This window comes from Rhinopithecus roxellana, chromosome 6, assembly GCF_007565055.1.
Source record: "Rhinopithecus roxellana isolate Shanxi Qingling chromosome 6, ASM756505v1, whole genome shotgun sequence".
In the NCBI taxonomy this organism is placed as follows: domain Eukaryota; kingdom Metazoa; phylum Chordata; class Mammalia; order Primates; family Cercopithecidae; genus Rhinopithecus; species Rhinopithecus roxellana.
In genome coordinates this window covers 79,550,388-79,571,438 of record NC_044554.1, presented here as the reverse complement: position 1 = coordinate 79,571,438, position 21,051 = coordinate 79,550,388, and the positions used below count along the sequence as shown (strand labels likewise).

Sequence of the window (21,051 nt, the reverse complement as noted above, 5' to 3'; positions counted from 1 at the left end):
GATGATGATATTTTAACTCCAAAATATCTCACACTTTATCCCAGTTTATCTTTTGACTTTAATTTTTGATCAGATTTAAAATTTGTAGTCCAATTTATCATTCTTTTCCTTTAATGTTTCCAAAGTTTACTGTGATACTTAGATCATAAAAACGTTCACCGACTTTTTTCCGGTATGTTTTTGGTTTCCTTTTTAGACGAAAATGTTTGACCCATCTGGAATTTATTTTGTTGTTAAGGAATGAGGAAGGGCACCAACTTCTATTTTTCCAAATGGCCCGCCAGTTGTCCTAGAGCCATTCAACTGAAAAATCTCGCGTGTTTGAAGCGACCGCCACACCAGCGCATTGGAAACCGCGTTGTCTGTCCCGCGCCCGCCGGCTTCCGTGTGACAGTCGCGAGCGCAGAAGGATCGTGCAAGGCCCGCACGCGTCCACCCGGAGCCGCTGGCTCAACCCTAGACCCACCCCCGCGCCGAGGACGCAGCCCACCCCGCTCCGCCCGGGCCTAGGTCCCAGTCCACCCGTACCGGCCTAGGACGCCCCTTTGACTCCGCCTCCTCCACCCCCTCCAACACCCTCCCCGGCCCGCTCCAGCCCACCCTCTACTCCAGGCGGCCAGTGGGACCAAACAGCGCTTTCGGAGACATTAATTTAAATAAAAGGCGTGTCCTCTGCTGTTATTTGCATGGAGGCGGGTCTTCCGGAGCGGCCGAGACACTCAGTGCTGTAGGAGCCCGGACCCTCCCCAGCGCTCCGACTGGCCCAGGTCGCGAGTCTCACGGAGAGGCCTCATTTGCATAGGGCGGGACCACGTCCTCTTCTAGCCGGCGGCCGCCCGACCGCCGCTTCCGTCAGCCTCACTGCGGTTTCCTTCCGTCTTGCTCCGCGTTGCTGGAGGCTGTGGTCCCAATGCTCCCCAAACGGCGGCGAGCGCGGGTCGGGTCCCCTAGCGGCGATGCAGCTTCCTCCACGCCGTCCTCGACGCGCTTCCCCGGCGTCGCCATCTACCTGGTCGAGCCCCGCATGGGTCGCAGCCGCCGGGCCTTCCTCACACGCCTGGCGCGCTCCAAAGGCTTCCGTGTCCTCGACGCCAGCAGGTGCGGGGCGGCGCGGCGCGGTCTTCCGTGGCACCTGTAGTTTTGGATTCTAAGTTTGCTGTGGCACTTCGTGACCTTTCCCTGAGCCTCCATCTCCTCTTCTGTAAAGGGTGCTATTAATTAGGGCCAGGCGTGTTTTAAAGGATCACTGCGAGAATCAAAACCAGAGGTCAGGGGTAATTAATAAGCAGTCGTATTTGCTAACAGCCCTTCCGCCTGGGCTGTGTCCCACCTGTGAGCGAGACTGACTTCTCAGGAGGCCCGGAGCCCGCATGCTCCTCTGTCCTCAGACCTGAGTAAATAACACGACTGAGACACTCCTGTAGGAAGGGAACCAAGAGGAAGAAAAATGGCGGCTACAGAGACAACACCCAGAGTAAGGGAGCTGGGGGTGCCCCCTAGTTTGGAGGTCGAGAGAGCAAACGAACCTGGGTCTAGTATACCCCTACAGTTGTGTGTGTGTGTGTGTGTGTTTTGTTTTGTTTTTAACATTATCAGGGATCAGTAGTGTGCCAGACCCACTCAGGACAGGATAATGATAGCGGCTTAGAGTGTACCAGGCACTATCTTTGTACAACAACCCCACAGGGTAGATATGTTATCTCTGCTTTACGGAAGAGGAAATCAAAGTATAGACACCTGGCTTGCCCAAGAGCTAAACAAGTATTTGGCAGGCAGAGCTGGGGTTCAGACCCAAACAGGCTCCTGCATCTCTGCTAAAACCCCTGTTCTTAGATGAAGACCACCTGGTCTGACCCCTAAGGAGTTCCTTTCTCTGAGGTGGAGAGGGAGGGAGAGAGCACAAGACTGGGCTGTGCTTGTGAACATAGCCAGGGCAGAGAACTACAATTCTGAGGGCTGAGTGGTGGCGGTGTTCATCTACCAGGAGGAGGGGCTGGGAAGGCTTTCAGGAGGAGGTGATGTTTGCAGGAGGAATGGTCACTCATCATGCAGAAGAGACAGCAAGAATGAAGGCTTGGAGCCAACCAGGGAGGGCTCTGGGCCTCACCCTCCTCCTACTCTCCCAACTCCCTCTGCCAGCTCCGAAGCGACACATGTTGTGATGGAACAGACCTCAGCAGAGGAGGCCGTCAGCTGGCAGGAGCGCAGGATGGCAGCTGCTCCCCCGGGTTGCACCCCCCCAGCTCTGCTGGACATAAGCTGGTTAACAGAGAGCCTGGCAGCTGGGCAGCCTGTACCTGTGGAGTGCCGGCACCGGCTGGAGGTGAGCTGGGTGGAAAACTAGAGTTGGGGCTACAGTGAAAGCCCCAGTGTAGGCCATTGCTCAGCTGGGACAGGTGACAGGGCAGCAATGCCTCAATGTCCTTCAGAGGAGGTGGGCAGTGAGGACTCTATCCAGATCACCAGGGGCCCCCTAGAAGCCAGTAGAGGAACCACAGCAGGGGCTGAGGGGGCCAGGCCATCTCAGCTTCTGTTCTCACCACTGGTGCAAATTCTGGGGTCCGCTTATTTTTACCTTCTTCAGGTCTTTCTTCCTAACCAAGTATATGACACAGCAACTCCGAGCGGGATGACCCATGGGTCAGCAGGAGCCTGTCCTCAGGATGCTATAAGGCTCCCGGCTTCTGACAGGTGTGGGCTTAGGGCCAGGTTGCCTGCATTCAAATCTTGGCCCAGCCTGTGAGCCATGGTCATGGGGCGAGCCCCTAGCCCCCAAGGCCTCAGCATCCCCAGCCCGCTTGGTTGTGAGGATTGGGGTGATGGAGCACATGCGTCATGTGCAACAGCAGCAGCAGCAGTGCCCACAGGGCTGGCAGATGGGATTGCTGCTACCCTGGCATGAGGAGCCCCGTCTGCAGCCTGTTCTGCAGGGCGGTGTCTCCCTCAGCCCCATGCCTCTGGTGTTTTGTTGCTCACCTCTGTCCCATGAGCTCCAGAGGGCCTCAGTTGGACACTCCAGGAGAAACAAAGCCTGGGTATGGCCTGGCTGTCTTGCCAGCCCTACAACCTCACGGTGACCTGTTCATTGCCCATCCCCAGGTGACTGGGCCCAGGAAGGGGCCTCTGAGCCCAGCATGGATGCCTACCTATGCCTGCCAGCGCCCCACGCCCCTCACACACCACAACGCTAGCCTCTCGGTAAGCTGCTTCTGTGAGCCTTGGCCAGCCCTGGGGGTTGGGGACAAGGGTACAGATGGGTGGTAGCCCTCGGGTTGGAGCTGCCCACCCTGCCCCTTACTTAGGGCCCCTCCCTGCAGGAGGCTCTGGAGACACTGGCCGAGGCAGCGGGCTTTGAAGGCAGTGAGGGCCGCCTCCTCACCTTCTGCAGAGCAGCCTCAGTGCTCAAGGCCCTTCCCAGCCCTGTCACAACCCTGAGCCAGCTGCAGGGGCTGCCCCACCTTGGAGAACACTCCTCTAGGGTTGTCCAGGTAGGTGCTTATCATCCTGAGCAGGGCGAGTGTGTGGGTGGGGAGGCCTTGGGGCCTGGTGAGACAGCAGAGGGTGCTGTGGGGGCAGGTGGGGATAGACAGTCGTGGGTGCTGACACTGCTCCAAGGCCTCAACAAGCCATTCTCTGCGCTCAGATTCCTCCTGTGCACTCCAGCCATTTATCCCTGGGTGGCTTAGAGGACCCAGTGAATAGTGCTGCAAGGGGCTGGCAGGGCTAGGGGTGACGCTGTTGTCAGTGTCATTAGTCCCAAACTGCCTTCCACAGTGGAATGGAAGAGAGCTCCCTGAGTGTGAGCATCTCTTTTCAGTGCCCCAATGTGTTGAGTTGTCCTTTAGTGCACTTTCATCGTGAGAAAATACACAGTAACAGAAGATGCTTTTAAATGAAGTAGGATTGAGTTCACATGTTTTGAAAAGCAATTGTTTATGTATCTTGGGACTTATTTGACTTAGAGATGATCCACGTTACCTGGAATCTCAGCTGCTGTAACTCCAGGCCCAAAGGAGCTTTGAGTCTGGAGCCGCGGCCTCCCAGCTGTGTGGCAGCAACTTTGGTCACCTCCCTGGGCACAGTCTCCATTTCCAAGTCCCACCGGACCCTGACCCCACACAGTTGTCTCTGCAGGGTGTTGGAGGGGACTGCCTCAGTCCTTGGGCCCACAGCCTTGATCCTAACTCCCTGCCTTCTCTTTCACCCCATGCCCTCAGGCTTAGAGTTCTGCTTTGTTCCCTCCCCCAGGAGCTGCTGGAGCTTGGAGTGTGTAAGGAGGTTGAGAGAGTTCGGTGCTCAGAGAGGTACCAGACCATGAAGGTGCGCAGGGCAGGGCTCGGACCTGCCCCGGGAATGTCCTACCCTGGGAATGACAGCACAGTCCACACCATGTATGGGGAGGCGAGCAGAGGCAGCTGACCCAGCCCAGGGGTCAGAGGAGGTTTCGCTGAGGAAGTGGCAGCTAAGCTGACACCTGATATGCACAAGGCAGCCAAGTGGAGACAGGCAAGGAAGAAGCTTGTTTTGAGGACAGAAGTTTCTAGATCAATCAGCACCATCTGGCTTTCGGGGGTTTTTGTTTTATTTTGAGACAGGGTCTTGCTCTGTTGCCCAGGCTGGAGTACAGTGGTGCAATCACAGCTCACTGCAGCCTTGACTTCCTGGACTCAAACCATCCTCCCACCTCAGTCTCTGGAGTAGCTGGGACTACAGGCATGCACCACCACACCAGGCTAATTCTTAAATTTCTCGTAATGATGGAGTCTTGGTAATGTTGCCCAAGCTGGTCTCAAACCTCTATGCTCAAATGATTCTCCTGCGTTGGCCCCCAAAGTGCTGGGATTACAAGCGTGAGCCACTTCGCTCTGCCTTGATTATTTTTGATGGAATATTCTCAAGTAGATTACATGCTGTGACATCTTAAACAGAGCACACTGAACCAAATGTACCCTTTTCTTGGGTGCTGCCACTGAGTGTGCTGGGCTTGCCCTTGCCCACCCTCTGCAGGACCTTATATGTTATTTTCTCAGTGTGGTCAGCCTGCCTGTCTCCATGGCCACCTTCCCTCTGTTTCTGCTCACTCCTGATCTGATAGGGAAATGCCATCTGAGCTCTTTTGGATACCTCGGGTGTGCCTGCTTTGACACCCTTCTGCCACCTTTGTGGCTGGAGGTGTCACAGCAGTGGCCACATGGATAACTGTCAGTGAAGTATGGGACCTTGGGAGGCCACACAGAATGTTGTCAGGATTGACAGGGAGGGCTTCGAAGAGGGGAGACTTGAGCAATGTGTGCAGGGCAAATGGGCTCAAATATGCAGGGGAAGGGGCAAGGGGCACTGGCAGGGACGGGACCAGATGAGTGGGGCCACTGTGGTGAGTGTGGGAGTGAGGGGCCTGGAGATGATGAAATCCCCTTAAAGTGGATGGAGGTTAATGAGTGCTTTCACTCATTAACTCAGCCCCAGCCCTGATGGCACCTAGGCTGGCAGAAAATTATGTTAGTAATGAGAAGTTTATTAATATAATTGGGTTAATCTCGTCATTTTTAGTCAGGATACTTTGGGTTACGAGTGACAGTGACCCACCCCACACCCTTGGTTCACAAAATCAAGGAAAGGAGGGCCAGCAGAGCCCAGGATGGGGAGGGCTGTGGCCGGTCTGCAGGAGAACTGGGCTCAGTGACCTGGGTATCACCAGGCCACTCCTCCTTCCCTCTGCCTCTCTGCACGGTTGCTTCACCCTCTCTTGCCACGTACCAGCTTCCTCCTCTGGTTAGAAATATGGCTACAGAAGGTGCTCGGCACCCACAGGCTACAGCTTCTGCCACTGCGTGGGCCTGCCCTCAGTCTCAGATCCAGAATTCCTAGGGAGGGACTCTAGTGGCTGACCTGAAGCAGCCACTTGCTTGAACTGGGGCCCACCCTGTGTGGGGAGATATGTGAGTGCCCCAGCCAGCCCTGCCAGCTCTGCTCCTAAATCCACCCTTTTGATTGTTAACTCCTCATTGTTTTTTGCTATTTGCTAAGGAGGAGAACCACAGGAATTCGTTCCACCTGCTGTTAGGTGGGAGAGGCATGGTTTTTCCAGTGACTTAGGAGCCCCTCGTGCTGATGTGTTAGGGTAACTGTTTTAGTTATGTTGGAATCACAGGCTAGAGCTGTGTAAGTCCTGGGAGAGAACTTTCATAGAGGAGAGGAGAGGGGTGTGCATGGGTTTGCTCCCCAAGACGGCGGGCTGGGTAGCCAGGCTCCAAGTTTGAATCCTTGCTCTGTGGTCTAGGACAGGTTGTGAGTGGTGATGGCACCTGCCTGGTGCATGGTGCTCCATGGGCCACACCATCCCGGAGCCAGTGATCATCTGAGTCCAGCCATGAGAGCTCTGCCCAACCGGGCTGTGCTCCTTCCCCACAGCTCTTCACCCAGATCTTTGGGGTCGGTGTGAGGACTGCTGACCGGTGGTACCGGGAAGGACTGCGAACCTTGGATGACCTCCGAGAGCAGCCCCAGAAACTGACCCAACAGCAGAAAGCGGGTGAGCCCTCCAGAGAGGCTGGGCTCTGGGCTTCCCAAAACTGCACCCTGGATCCCTCAGCACCAGCTCCCTAGAGGGAAGGGAGCAGGCTGGTGCAGAGGGTTTGGCGGCAGCCTTATGTGGTGGGCTTTCTGGGGTCTCCATCCAGTGCAGTCAGGATCTATCACAGCCCTTTCTCAGTGGACGATGCTGATCACAACTTCCGTCACATGCCAGGGGCTTGTGTCACTGCCTACTGGTTAGACTTTGACCAGGGACCGGGGACAGCCTGGGCCTTGGGCACACTGCCCAGTGTGGTGCCTGGTACACGGAGGCCTGCAGAGGTGGCACCGAGCAGGGGAAGGGAAAGAACATCAGCTTTTGAGTTTGTTAGGCCCCGGTTTGAGTCCTATCTACCATTTGCCAGGTAAGTGACCATTGCCCAAGACGTAACCTCTCTGAGTCTGTTAAATTTTCTGTGAAATGGAGAAGGAAGGCTGGGCATGGTGACTCACACCTGTAATCCCAGCACTTTGGGAAGTCAAGGTGGGTAGATCGCTTGAGCTCAGGAGTTCAAGACCAGTCTGGGCAACAGGGTGAAACCCTGTCTCTACAAGAAATACAAGAGTTAGCCAGGCGTGATGGTGGATGCCTGTAGTACCAGCTACTCATGAGGCCGAGGTTCAAGGATCACTTGAGCCTGGGAGGTCAAGCCTTGAGGCCATGGTGGAGGTTGCAAAGAGCTGAGATTGAGCCACTGCACCCCAGTCTGAGTGACAGAGCAAGACCCTGTCTAAAAAAATAATAATAATAAATTAAAAAGTGGGAATGAGGCCGGGCGCGGTGGCTCAAGCCTGTAATCCCAGCACTTTGGGAGGCCGAGATGGGCGGATCACGAGGTCAGGAGATCAAAACCATCCTGGCTAATATGGTGAAACCCCGTCTCTACTAAAAAAAAAAAATACAAAAAACTAGCCGGGCGAGGTGGCGGGCGCCTGTAGTCCCAGCTACTCCGGAGGCTGAGGCAGGAGAATGGCGTGAACCCGGGAGGCGGAGCTTGCAGTGAGCTGAGATCCGGCCACTGCACTCCAGCCTGGGCGGCAGAGCGAGACTCCGTCTCAAAAAAAAAAAAAAAAAAAAAAGTGGGAATGAATGAATTCATAAGCTCCTCTGTGAGAGCCAGCAAGTGGCAGGTGTTGAGCAGATACTCCGTTCTCTCTGCATGGCCTGCCTGGCTACTCTGGCCACACCATCTGGGACCTCCCTTGGGTTGAAGGCTCTGCCGAAGCAATCCCCACAGCCCAGCGGGCACTGCCAGCTCCACTGCCTCTTTGCATATCTTTCCCTGGGCCACTGCCCAGTTCGGCTGACAGGAAGTGAGACCCACAAGGCTGGTTCCTCTTGATTGCCTCTCTCCACGACAAGAGCAGTCAGGAATGGCTAGCAGCGTTTACTGAGAGCTCACTGTGCCAGGTGCTGCTGTTCCTCACATTTAAACCTCTCCTTGGCTGGGCGTGATGGCTCACATCTTTATGTAATCCCAGCACTTTGGGAGGCCAAGGCGGGTGGATCACCTGAGGTCAGGAGTTCAAGACCAGCCTGGCCAACATGGCGAAACTCTGTCTCTACTAAAAATACAAAAATTAGCTGGGTGTGGTGGCAGACACCCATAATCCCAGCTACTCAGGAGCCTGAGGCAGGAGAATCACTTGAACCTGAGAGACGGAGGTTGCAGTGAGCTGTGATTGTGGCACTGCCCTCCAGCCTGGGCAACAAGAGCGAGACTCCGTCTCAAATAAATAAACCTCTCCTTAACTGTGTGTGGGAGGCCGATAAGTGACGAAACAGAAGTGGGCCAGAGTGAGGTGTTCGTTGTTGCAGAGCCATCGTCCATCGTTTTACTACCTCTTGGACTCACTTTATGCATAAGAAAAAACAGGCATCCAAAGAGATAGCCTGTGGCATGACTGTATCGACATCAGTATCCTTATATTTGGTTGCAAAATTATAGTTTTGTAAGGTGTTAACCTTTTGGGGGAGCTGGGTAAAAGGCACATGGGATCTCCCTGTGCTATTTATTTTAACTGCGAGTGAATCTACAACTATCTCAAAAGTTTAATATTTAAAGAGGGAGAGAAGATAGTGTTATGCTTAAATTGGGATCTCATTCTGCTCCCTGTCTTAGCCTCACCTTCCTCGGTGGCCTCTCCTGGTCCTGCAGCGATGGGGCCCCAGGGTGACCACCTCATGCTGGTGAGGGATGGGGGCTCAGCCTGGGGGCAGGCTGGGTGAGTTAGGAGAGCCGGTGCTGCCCCTAGGGCTCCAGCACCACCGGGATCTGAGCACCCCAGTCCTGCGGTCCGATGTAGATGCCCTGCAGCAGGCAGTGGAGGAAGCTGTGGGGCAGGCCCTGCCTGGGGCCACTGTCACGCTGACCGGCGGCTTCCGCAGGTAAGGAGGCCCGATGTGTCCCTCTGGCTTGGCTTCAGACCCCTCCCTGGTGAAGGGACCCAAGTCGGGGACCCTGAAGTGGGCCTTCCCACTCATTGGAAGGGATGTGGCCTGGGGCTGGAGTGTGCAGGCCATGTCCCTGAGTCAGAGTCAGACTGGCCCCCTCAGGGGTAAGTTGCAGGGCCATGACGTGGACTTCCTCATCACCCACCCCAAGGAGGGCCAGGAGGCGGGGCTGCTGCCCAGAGTGATGAGCCACCTGCAGGACCAGGTGAGGGTCTCCCTGCTCCCCAGGAGCCACCACTGGCCAATGCCACCGCCTCCTGCTCTCTCTGCACCACGGGGTGGTCTCAGCCACGCCCACCTCTCCCCACAGGGCCTCATCCTGTACCACCAGCACCAGCACAGCCGCTGGGAGTCCCCTACCCGCCTGGCCCAGCAGAGCCACATGGACGCTTTTGAGAGGAGTTTCTGCATTTTCCGCCTACCACAACCTCCAGGGGCTGCTGTGGGGGAATCCACAAGGCCCTGCGCATCCTGGAAGGCTGTGAGGGTGGACTTGGTTGTCGCACCCATCAGCCAGTTCCCTTTTGCCCTGCTCGGCTGGACTGGCTCCAAGGTAGGCAGTGTGTCGCTGGGCCGCCTTGGGGTGGGGCTGGACCAGCCCTGCTAAGGACAGTCCCTTCCCCGCAGCTTTTTCAGCGGGAGCTGCGCCGCTTCAGCCGGAAGGAGAAGGGCCTGTGGCTGAACAGCCATGGGCTGTTTGACCCAGAGCAGGTACATTGTTGGGGACTGGGGACAGCAAACAGCACCCATAGTCCTCTCTCTGACCCACAATATGAAATGGCCCTGGACCCCTCCAGCCTGAAACCCATAGGACCCTAATCTGGGTCTCCACACCCAGTTCCTGGCCCTCAAGAGCACACTCCACGTCGGTGCTGGGCTCTGCCTCCACCCTCAGTCTTCCTCCAGGGAAGCAGCAGTGGCATGACTCCTAGGTCATGGAAGTCCTGCTTCTGTTGCAGAAGACGTTTTTCCATGTGACTTCAGAGGAAGACATCTTCAGACACCTGGGCCTCGAGTACCTTCCTCCAGAGCAGAGAAACGCCTGAGCCTGCCTGTGGCCCCCACATCCACTCAGAAAATCCATTGCCCCCAACTTGGCCACTGAATGTCTCCAGGCAGATATGCTGCCCCCCAACCCCCACCTTCACCCCTCTCCGCCAGGGCCTGACTCTGCTGGGGGTCAGTTGTGCCTGAAGGATCAGTTGAGCCGCTGCTGGCGTGCTGCGGGGTGTGGTGAGGTGGGAGCCTTCGGTGCCAGCCTCATCACTGTGTGACCCTGGGTCTGCTCTTAGCCTTACCATGGCTCACGTTCCTGCCCTGGACGGGATGTGAGCGGGGCCCACTTCATGGAGCCGTGGCGGGGCCTGCAGTCATGAATGGCAGGTGGTCCCTGATGTGCAGTGTCCCATCAGTTGCACTGCAGTTACTGTGGCTCTTGCAGGGAGCCTGCCCAGAATGCCTAGAAGAGAACCATGCGTACCTGCGCTGCTTTTGAGAGCCATGAGCTGGAGGCTGTGGTTCTTGCCAGCAAGGAGCCTACTGTCTGGTGTGCTGTAGGCATCTGGAGAGGGAGAGGGCCTGGGTAGGAGTTAGGAGGAAGGTAATTTTCAACTATGAGGCTTCAGTGCTGCAGCGCCCCGAGCCAGGCTCTGTGCTTCTGCCTTTAAGGCCTGTTCTCAGCACAGTGTCTCAAAAATAGGTCATATCCTGCCATTCCAGTCGCAGAGCCCTTTAATGGTTCCAAACCCTAAGTCCACACATGGTCCCTGGTTCTGGCATCTCTCCAGCCCCACTGGCCCCAAGCTGTTTGGCTCACCGGCTTCCTATTTGATGCACTCAGGCCCCCTTGGGGCCAATTCCCTCCCCTTCTCACTGAGTCAGAAGCACTGAGGTGGGCTGGACACAGGTTCACTCCACATCCCTCATTTCCCCAGGCATACTCTGGCCTCAGGCTTTGATCCACCTGGAGTGTGCCCTCCCCTTCAGGCCTTGAATCAAGTCACTTTGTTAGGTGAGGACTTCCCAGACCACTCATCACATTAAAAAATATTTTGAAAATGAACATGCAGTAAAGTTGACTCTTTTGGGGTGCAGCATTTGCACACGTGGGGCACACCAGGTCCATCCCCAGAACACTTTCCCACGCTGTCCTATTGTGGTCACGTGCTTCTCCACCCCCACCCACTTAGCGGTGCTCCATCCTTATAGTTTTGCTTTCTCTAGAATGTCATGTAAACGGAACCAAACTATATTTAACCTTTGGACTAGCCTCTCCCTGCAGCCTAATGCCTTTGACATTCCTGCAGGTTGCTGGGTGTGTTGATAGTTTGTACTTTATTCCATGCCATGGGTGTTCTACAGTTTGTCCATTCAGCTGCTGAATGTCTGGATTGTGGCCGGACGCCATGGCTTATGCCTGTAATCTTAGCACTTTGGGAGGCTGAGGTGGGTGGATCACTTGAGGCCAGGAGTTTGAGACCAGCCTGGCCACCATGGCGAAACCCCATCTCTATAAAATACACAAAAGTTTGCTGGGCATGTTGGCTCATACCTGTATTCCCAGCTACTCAGGAGGCTGAGGCATAAGAATTGCTTGAACCTGGGATGCCAAGGTTGCAGTGAGCTGAGATTGTGCCACTGCACTCCAGCCTGGGCAACAGAGCGAGATTCTGCCTAAAAAGAAGAAAACATCTGGGTTGTTTCCGGAGTTTGGAGATTATGAATCATACTGCTACAGACATGCATGTACAAGTTTTTGTGTAACACAGAGATCTTCATTTCTCTTGGGTAAGTAGACAGGCATACGATTATTGTGTCATTTGGTAAGTATACATTTATTTCATAAGAGCAAAGTTGTCCTGAGTGTGTCTGTCATTTTGCAGTCCACCAGCATTGTGAGCACCCCTGTAAGTTAAACACCACAGTAGGCAGTTGCTCTGTATCCCTGCCAGCACTTGATAGTTTCAGTATTTGTTAACTTTAGCTTTTCTAGTAGTAGGTACATAGCAGTAGCTCACTGTGGTTTTATTTTGCATTTACCTAATGCCTGATAATGTTGAGCATCTGTTCACTGGCTTCTATGTCCTCACTGGTGAAGCGGCTGTTCAAGTCTCATTTTTAAAAACAGAATTGTTGACCGGGCACGGTGGCTCACACCTGTAATCCCAGCACTTTGGGAGGCCAAGGTGGGTGGATCACCTGAGGTCAAGAGTTTGAGACCAGCCTGGCCAACATGACAAAACCCAAAATGCTGGGATTACAGGCGTGACCCACCATGCCCCTCTGTTACTGCTGAATCTTGAGAGTTCTTTATGTGCCACTATGGTGATTGGTAAATATTTTTTCCCAGTGTGTAGACTATCTTCCTTCTTTCAGCACTGTGTTTTTCAGAGTAAATGTATTTAATTTTTATGAAGTCCAGTTTATCAATTTATTCAGTTTACCATTTTCTTATGTTTTTGGAGTCCTATCTCTGACCCCAAATCACAAAGATTTTCTTTGCTTTCTTTTATAGTTTGTTTGTTTTCCCCCAGAAACAGGGTCTTGCTCTGTCACCCAGGCTGGAGTGCAGCAGTATGATCATAGCTCACTGCAGTCTCAAATTCCTGTGCTCAAGCAATCCTCCTGCCTCAGCCTCCCGAGCAGCTAGGACTACAGGCACAAGCCACCAAGTCCAGCTAACTTTTTACATTTTCTGTAGAGACAAGGGTCTCGCATTTTTTCCCAGGCTGGTCTCGAACTCGTGGCTTCAAGCAGTGCTCCCGCCTCAGCCTCCCAAAGTACTGGTATTATAGGTGTGAGCCACCGCACCTCGCCTGGTTTGCATTTAGATCCATGATTTATCTTTAGTTAATTTTTGTTTAAGGGGTGTAAGGCTTAGGTTTTTGTATATGGAGGTCCAATTGTTCTAGTACCATTTCTTGAAAATACTGTCCTTCCTTTACTGAATTTCCTATGAACTTTTGTAAAAGTCAATTGGCTATATTTATATGGTTCTATTTGTGGACTCTGTTCCATTTATTTTTGGATCTGTTCCTTTACAAATACCATATTAACTCAGTTAACTTGAATTTTAGACTAATGCTTAATATCAAGTAATATGAGTCCTCCAGCTTTGTTCTTTTCCAAATTATTTTGGCTATATAATCCTTTGACATTCTATATAAATTTTAGAATCACCTTGTCTGTAGACACAAAACAATCTTTTAGCCGTTTGATTGGAATTGCACTGAGTTTATAGGTTGGGGAAACTAACATCTTAACTATATAGAATCTTTAAATTCATATCACAGTATGTCTCTCCATTTATTTTGGTTTTCTTCTATTTCTTTCATCAGTGTTTTATGGTTTTTTCAACATACATACCTGGCACATGTTTTGTTAGATTTATACCTAAGTATTTTATTTCCTTGGAGTTATTATAAAATGTTTCAATTTCTAATTTTTCATTGCTAGCACATAGAAATATAATTCACTTTCATATGTTGATCATGTATCCCAAAACTTTGCAACGCTAACTTTTGAGAGATTTTTGGTGGAGTCTGTGGAATTGTTTACAGACAATATTATTTCTCCTTTGCCAGACTTAATGCCTTTTATTTCTTTTTCTTACATTATTGCACTGGCTACGACTTCCAGGACAACACTGGAAGGAGTAGTGAGAGTGGACATCTTTGCTTTGTTCCTGATCTTAGGTAGAAATGATTCAGTGTTTCACTATTAAGGATTATGTTCGATGTAGGATTTTTTTTTTTTTTTTTTTTTTTTTTTTTGTTTTTTTGTTTTTGAGACAGAATCTTGCTCTGTCGCCCAGGCTGGAGTGCAGCAGCACGATCTTGGCTCACTGCAAGCTCTGCCTCCCGGGTTCACACCATTCTCCTGCCTCAGCCTCCCGGGTAGCGGGGACTACAGGCACCTGCCACCAAGCCCGGCTAATTTTTTTGTATTTTCAGTAGAGACGGGGTTTAACTGTGTTAGCCAGGCTGGTCTCGATCTCCTGACCTCGTGATCTGCCCGGCTTGGCCTCCCGAAGTGCTAGGATTACAGGCGTGAGCCACCACACCTGGCAGATGTAGGATTTGTATAGATGCCCTTTATGAGGTCAAAGAAGTTCTCTTTTATTCCCAGTTTTATGAAAGTTTTTATAATGAATGGGTGGGCCGGGTGCAGTGGCTCACACCTCTGATACCAGCGCTCTGGGAGGCCAAGGCAGGTGGATTGCTTGAGCCCAGGAGTTAGAGACCAGCTTGGATGATATAGTGAGACCTTGTCTCTATAAAAAATAAGAAGGCCGGGTGCGGTGGCTCAAGCCTGTAATCCCAGCACTTTGGGAGGCCAAGACGGGCGGATCATGCGGTCAGGAGATCGAGACCATCCTGGCTAACACGGTGAAACCCCGTCTCTACTAAAAAATACAAAAAAGCTAGCCAGGCGAGGTGGCGGGCGCCTGCAGTCCCAGCTACTCAGGAGGCTGAGGCAGGAGAATGGCGTAAACCCGGGAGGCAGAGCTGGCAGTGAGCTGAGATCCGGCCACTGCACTCCAGCCCGGGCAATAGAGCGAGACTCCGTCTCAAAAAAAAAAAAAAAAAAACAGAAAGAAAATTAGCCAGGGATGGTGGCAAATGCCTGTAGTCCCTGTTACTTGGGGGTGTGAGGTGGGAGGATCACTTGAGCCTGGGAGGTTGAGGCTACAGTGAGCTGTGTGATTGTACCACTGCACTCCAATCTGGGCAAAAGAGCGAGACCCTGTCTCAGTAAATAAATAAATACAATAAATAGGTGTTGGATTTGGCTAGGTGCTTTTCTGATTGTGTGAATTTTCTTCTTTAGCCTGTTAACATTGGTTGGTTTTGGAATTTTTTTTTTTTTTTTTTTTTTTGAGACGGAGTCTTGCTCTGCCACCCAGGCTGGAGTGCAGTGGCCGGCTCTCAGCTCACTGCAAGCTCCGCCTCCCGGGTTCACGCCATTCTCCTGTCTCAGCCTCCCGAGTAGCTGGGACTACAGGCGCCCGCCTCGTCGCCCGGCTAGTTTTTTGTATTTTTTAGTAGAGACGGGGTTTCACCGTATTAGCCAGGATGGTCTCGATCTCCTGACCTCATGATCCGCCCGTCTCGGCCTCCCAAAGTGCTGGGATTACAGGCTTGAGCCACCGCGCCCGGCCGGTTTTGGAATATTGAACCATTTTTTTTTTTTAATGGGAGCCTCACACTGTCACCCAGGCTGGAGTGCAGTGGCATGATCTCAGTTCACTGCAACCTCTGCCTCCTGGGTTCAAGCAATCCTCCCACCTCAGCCTCCTGGGTAGCTGGGATTATAGGCACACGCCACCACACCTGGCTAATTTTTGTATTTTTACTAGAGACAGGGTTTCACCATGTTGGCCATGCTGGTCTCAAACTCCTGACCTCAAGTGATCCACCAGCCTCGGCCTCCCAAAGTGTTGGGATTACAGGCGGGAGCCACCGCGCCCGGCCCATCTCATACTAATTTCTAGTTTAATTCCCTTACTGTGAGAGAACATATTTTGTATGATTTTAATTCTTTTACATTTGTCAAGGTCTGATTTAGATCCACAGTAGTGTCTATCTTGGTGAATGTTCAATGTGTCCTTGAGAAGACTGGATATTCTGTTGTTGGGTGGAGAGCTGTAAGTGTGAATTAGTTGACACTGTTCATTTCTTCTTTATCCTTATTTATTTTCTGTCTACTTGTTCTGTTGGTTACTAGAGAGACGTTTTGAAGTCTCAAACTGTAATTGGGGATTAACCATCTCTCCTTTCTGTTATATCAGGCTACGCTGCATATATTTTGAAGTTCTGTTGTAAGATTGCAGTGTCCTAGTATCATTGTTATGTGATGTCTTTTTTCCTGATCATTTTCTTGCTGTAAAGTTGACTTTGTCTGATATTAATTTAGCCATTCCAGCTGTTTTTATCAGTGTTTGAATGGTATTTCATTTAATTCACACTATACAATTTACCTATTTAAAGTGTACAAATCCAATTTTTTCATACATTTACAGTTGTGCAACCATCACCACAATCAATTCTAGAATTTTCATTACCCCCCAAAAGAAACCTTGTACTTGTACTTTAGCTTTTATCCACCAATCTCCCTATACTATCCCCCCACACTCAGCCCTAGGTAACCACTAACCCTAACCCTAACCCCTTACTCCTAGCCCTTAACCACTAGCCTCTAACCCCTTACCCCAACCCTTAACCCTAACTCTAACCCTACTTTCTGTCCCTATAGATTTGCCTATTCTGGACATGTGTGTAGAGTATTATACAATGTGTGGCCTTTCGTGTCCAGCTTCTTTCACTTGGCATAACATTTTCAGTGGTTCGTGATGTTGTAGAATACATCAGTACTTCATTTCTTTTTATGCCTGAAAAATATTCCATTATATGGATAACCACATTTTATTTACCCATCAGTTGGTGGACATTCAGGTTCTTTGCACTTTTTGGCTACTCTGAATAATGCTGCTGTGAACATTTGTGTACACATTTTTGTGTAGACATATGTTTTAAATTCTTGGAGGAGTGGAATTGTTAGGTCTCATGGTAACTCTATGTTTTAGCTTTTTGAGGTACTGCCAGACTTTTGCAAAGTAGCTCCACCATTTTATACTTCCCACCAGCAATGTGTGAAGGTTCCTATTTCTTGGCCTCACCAATACTTGTTATTGTCTGTCTTTTTAATTATAGCCATCCTAGTAGATGTAGTGTATCATTATGGTTTTGATTTTTATTTTCCTATTGACTAGTAGTAATATTGAACATCTTTTCATGTGCTCATTGGCCAACTTCTGAGGAGAATTGTCTATTCACATCCTTTGCCTACTTTTCAATTGGTTTGTCTTTTTATTGTTGAGTTATAAAAGTTCTTTATGCATTCTGCATACTAGACTCTTACCAGATAAATGCTTTGCAGGTATTTTTTCCCTATTCTGTGTTTTGTCTCTTTACTTTCTTAATGGTGTATTTTTAAACTTGAAAGTTTTTTTTTTTTTTATTTTGATGAAATCCAGGTTTTTTCCCCCTTTGGTTGCTTTGTTTTTGGTGTCATTTAAGAAACCATTACCATGGTCATGAAGGCTTACTCCTAAGTTTTCTTCTAAGAGTTTTATAATTTTTTATCTTATGTTTAGGTTATTGATCATTTTGAGTTAATTTTTACGTAAGTGTAAAGTGGGGGTTCATTGTTTTGCACATGGAAATCCAGTTGTCCCAGCGCCATTTGTTAAAGATATTATTCTTTTTTTTTTTTTTTTTTTTTTTTTTTTTTTTGAGGCGGAGTCTCGCTCTGTCGCCCGGGCTGGAGTGCAGTGGCCAGATCTCAGTTCACTGCAAGCTCCGCCTCCCAGGTTTACGCCATTCTCCTGCCTCAGCCTCCCGAGTAGCTGGGACTACAGGCGCCCGCCACCTCGCCTGGCTAGTTTTTGTATTTTTAGTAGAGACAGGGTTTCACCATGTTAGCCAGGATGGTCTCGATCTCCTGACCTCGTGATCCGCCCGTCTCGGCCTCCCAAAGTGCTGGGATTACAGGCTTGAGCCACCGCGCCCGGCCAAAGATATTATTCTTTACTCATTGAATTATTTTGGCACCCTTGTCAAAAATCAGTTAACCATAGTGTGAAGGATTTTTTTCCTGGACTATCAGTTTTTGCATATGTACTCATAAGAGGCTGGTCTGTAATTTTCTTAGGTTGTTTGTCTGGGTTTGGTATCAGGGTAATACTGCCCTCACAGAATGAATTGTTACCTTTGACCTACTTGTATCCTATTAAATTTAATGTGAGTCACTTAATTACTTAAAGACAGCATATAATTAGGTTTTTATAATCCAAACTGATAATATGTCTGATTGGTGTGATTTGGCCATTTATGTTTTTTTTTTTTTTTTTTTTTTTTTTTTTGAGACGGAGTCTTGCTCTGTCGCCCAGGTTGGAGTGCAGTGGCCGGATCTCAGCTCACTGCAAGCTCCGCCTCCCGGGTTCACGCCATTCTCCTGCCTCAGCCTCCCAAGTAGCTGGGACTACAGGCGCCGCCACCTCGCCCGGCTAGTTTTTGTATTTTTTAGTAGAGACGGGGTTTCACCGTGTTCACCAGGATGGTCTCGAACTCCTGACCTCGTGATCCGCCCGTCTCGGCCTCCCAAAGTGCTGGGATTACAGGCTTGAGCCACCGCGCCCGGCCGCCATTTATGTTTAATGCAACTATTGAAATGTTTGACTTTAGATCTACCATTATGTCATTTTCTGTTTGTTCCCTGTTTTCCATTGCTGTTTCTTCTTTCCTTTTTTCCTTCCCTCCTATCTCTCCTTCTCCCTACACACACACACACCCCACACAGTGGTTGTTCTAGGGATTCTAATACACATACTTTTTGTTCTTTTTTTTTTTTGGAGTTGGGAGTTTCACTCTTGTTGCCCAGGTTGGAGTGCAACGGCACGATCTCGGCTCACTGCAACCTCCGCCTCCCGATTTCAAGCGATTCTCCTGCCTCAGCCTCCCGAGTAGCTGGGATTACAGGCATGCACCACCACACCTGGCTAATTTTGTATTTTGAATAGAGACAGGGTTTTGCCATGTTGGTCAGTCTGGTCTCGAACTCCTGACTTCAGGTGATCCACCTGCCTTTGCCTCCCGAAGTGCTGGGATTACAGGTGTGAGCCACCCTGCCCAGCCAAATACACATACTTTTACAGTCAATTTAGAATTAATGTTTTGCCATTTCAAGTAGCATGTAGAAATGTTACTACCATCTAGGTTCCTCCACCCTTCTCCCGTCATGTTTTAGTTGCCTTACATCTATATACATTGAAGCCTCCAGACAGTGTCATGACTTTTAATTCAGCCATCACATAACTCTTAAAGAAGTGAAGAATAGTTTCATATTTATGTGGATTTTTGCCATTTATGATGTTCTTCTTGCATTCCCAAAGTTCTGAATTTCCCCAGTATCGTTTCTCTTCTGTCTGAAGAACTTGGTTTAACATTTTTTTAAAGCAGATTCTTTGGTTATGAATTTCCTCAGCTTGCCATCATTTGAGAATGTATTTTACTTCATTCTTTATTCCAGTAAAATAGTATTTTTACTGGATATAGAATTCTTGGGTGACAATTATTTCAAAACTAAAAATATTCTACTTCTTTCTGGCCTCTATTGTTTCTGGTGAAGATCTATAGTCTTTCAAAGAAGTGTTCACCGGTATGAAATGTATCATTTTTCTCCGGCTGATCTTATTTTTCTTGGTCTTTAGTTTTCAGAAGCTTCTTTATTATGTATCTAAGCTTGGACTTTTGTTGTTAATTTATCCAGCTGTGTGGTTCACTGAGCTTCTTGGTTTGTAAGTTTATATCTTTTTCCAAACTATCATCAAATTTACGGGCTCCATCCTTTGTGATTTCCATTCTGTTTAGGAATATTCACCAATACTTTCTGAAAGCTGGTTATGAATAGCTGCTTTAAAGTCTGCTTCTGATCATTCCAATAGTTGAATCATCTCAGGATGGGCATGTATTGATTGTCTTCTTTTCTCCCATGTTGAGATTTTCCTGGTTTTCATGCTCTGGGTTATTTTGGGTTATATCCTGGATATTTTTAATATTGAGACTCTGGATCTTGTTTAAATCCTAAGCAGAATGTTGACTGTTTAAAGTGTTTGCACGACTAGTCATATTAGTCCTGTGTCTACACCGGTCAGTCTGGGACCTGCGATGTGCATCTAGGGTCAGCCCTGTGTGCAGCCTGGCAGCAAGCCGATGAGTTCACATATCACTTTACTGGATCGCTCACTTCATCTCTCCCTTCTCTGTACTCTCCCTGAAACACAGCAGCTCCCTGCGACATCCCTTCCAAGACCTCCAGCCAGAAATCTGGGGCTCTTTCCCTACCCTTCTGCATACTCCCTGAAACTGCATCCAGGGCCCAGCACAGGGGGACAGAAAGGAGCCGCAGAAGGCGGTTGCCCATGCTCTTGGGGCCATGGCTCCTCTAGTCAGAGGGTAGCATTACCTTCTCAGGTTTCAGGTGCCTACCCAGCTCACACTACCGTCACTGTGCCACCACTGCCACCTCCATGTTACTGCCCAGGAGCTGGGGTAGAGAAGAAAGGAAAAATTGGAGGGATTTCCCCAACTCACTGACCTCAAGGGGCTTCACATCCCACTCCTCTGATTCTTCCCGGAGCTCTTTCTGTTGGTGCACTTCAGGTTTCAAGCCGCCTGTGTGTCCAGGCTACGCAATACTGGTTACCTCACCACTTATCTGCGGAACTATGGTCTCCTTTTCTCATCTGCCTACTAATCCCTCAGAGCTGCTCCTGCATCTGTCCAGGATTGGTGGCTGTCAGTGGGAGAGACATGGGAAGATGCTCCCTCCACCTTCCTGGGACCACCTTGTTGACTCAGCAGCCTTCCTCGCCGCCCACCATGTCATGCCTTCCTGGATGGAGGCCCTGAGGGCAGCTTTTGGTTTTCCTACCCCTGTACCCCTCCAAGAAAGCTCTGGCACACTGCAGAGGCCAGCAACTACTTGTCGAATGAATCAAAGGAGAGTCAAGCCAGGGCCAAGGGTCAGCCGGAGCCCAGCTCTTCTCTGGGCTCCCCTTTCCTTTTTGACACTTCCTGCTTGGTTGGCAGTGAGGTCTCCCAGGTCTGGGGGATCCTTGCCACTGCTTCTGCACCCAGCCCTGGCTAAGCGGCCTTGTTCTTATCAAAGCTGTCGGGATCTGCAGATTGCTCAGCTTCTACTCCCGCTCTTACACAGCTGCAAGTGGCTTGAAAATGTATGACCATGCTTCAACGTCTCCAGTGATTCCCACTGTGTTGGGACACAAAGCCCACCTCTCTGCCATGTGCCCCTGATGGTCGCTGCCCCAGCTTGTTTGCTTTCTGTAGGGCTTGGGTCTTTGCCAACCCCTCTACCTGGATTGCTCTCCCTGTAAGACTCATCATAGCGGCTGGGCGCGGTGGCTCAAGTCTGTAATCCCAGCACTTTGGGAGGCCGAGACG

The 21,051-nt window shown here is 50.2% G+C and overlaps 1 protein-coding gene across 7 annotated transcripts; it reads left to right on the top strand.

The window, feature by feature from the left end:
• The first annotated feature begins 786 nt into the window (after nt 1-786).
• Nucleotides 787-11,101, top strand: POLM (DNA polymerase mu). Of its 7 annotated transcripts, none has more exons than XM_030931923.1 (11): nt 787-1,098; nt 2,140-2,323; nt 3,100-3,198; nt 3,303-3,488; nt 4,249-4,320; nt 6,412-6,532; nt 8,830-8,962; nt 9,131-9,233; nt 9,339-9,581; nt 9,656-9,739; nt 9,935-11,101. In XM_030931923.1, exons 1-11 carry the CDS (start codon nt 911-913, stop codon nt 10,004-10,006), a joined length of 1,485 nt encoding a protein of 494 aa, XP_030787783.1. In that variant the 5' UTR covers nt 787-910; the 3' UTR covers nt 10,007-11,101. The 7 variants fall into 7 exon arrangements, with proteins under 7 accessions (XP_030787783.1, XP_030787782.1, XP_030787781.1 ...); XM_030931922.1 differs by having other exon boundaries at nt 790-1,098; nt 9,991-11,101; XM_030931921.1 differs by having other exon boundaries at nt 808-1,098; nt 9,988-11,101.
• Nucleotides 11,102-21,051: the final 9,950 nt, after the last annotated feature.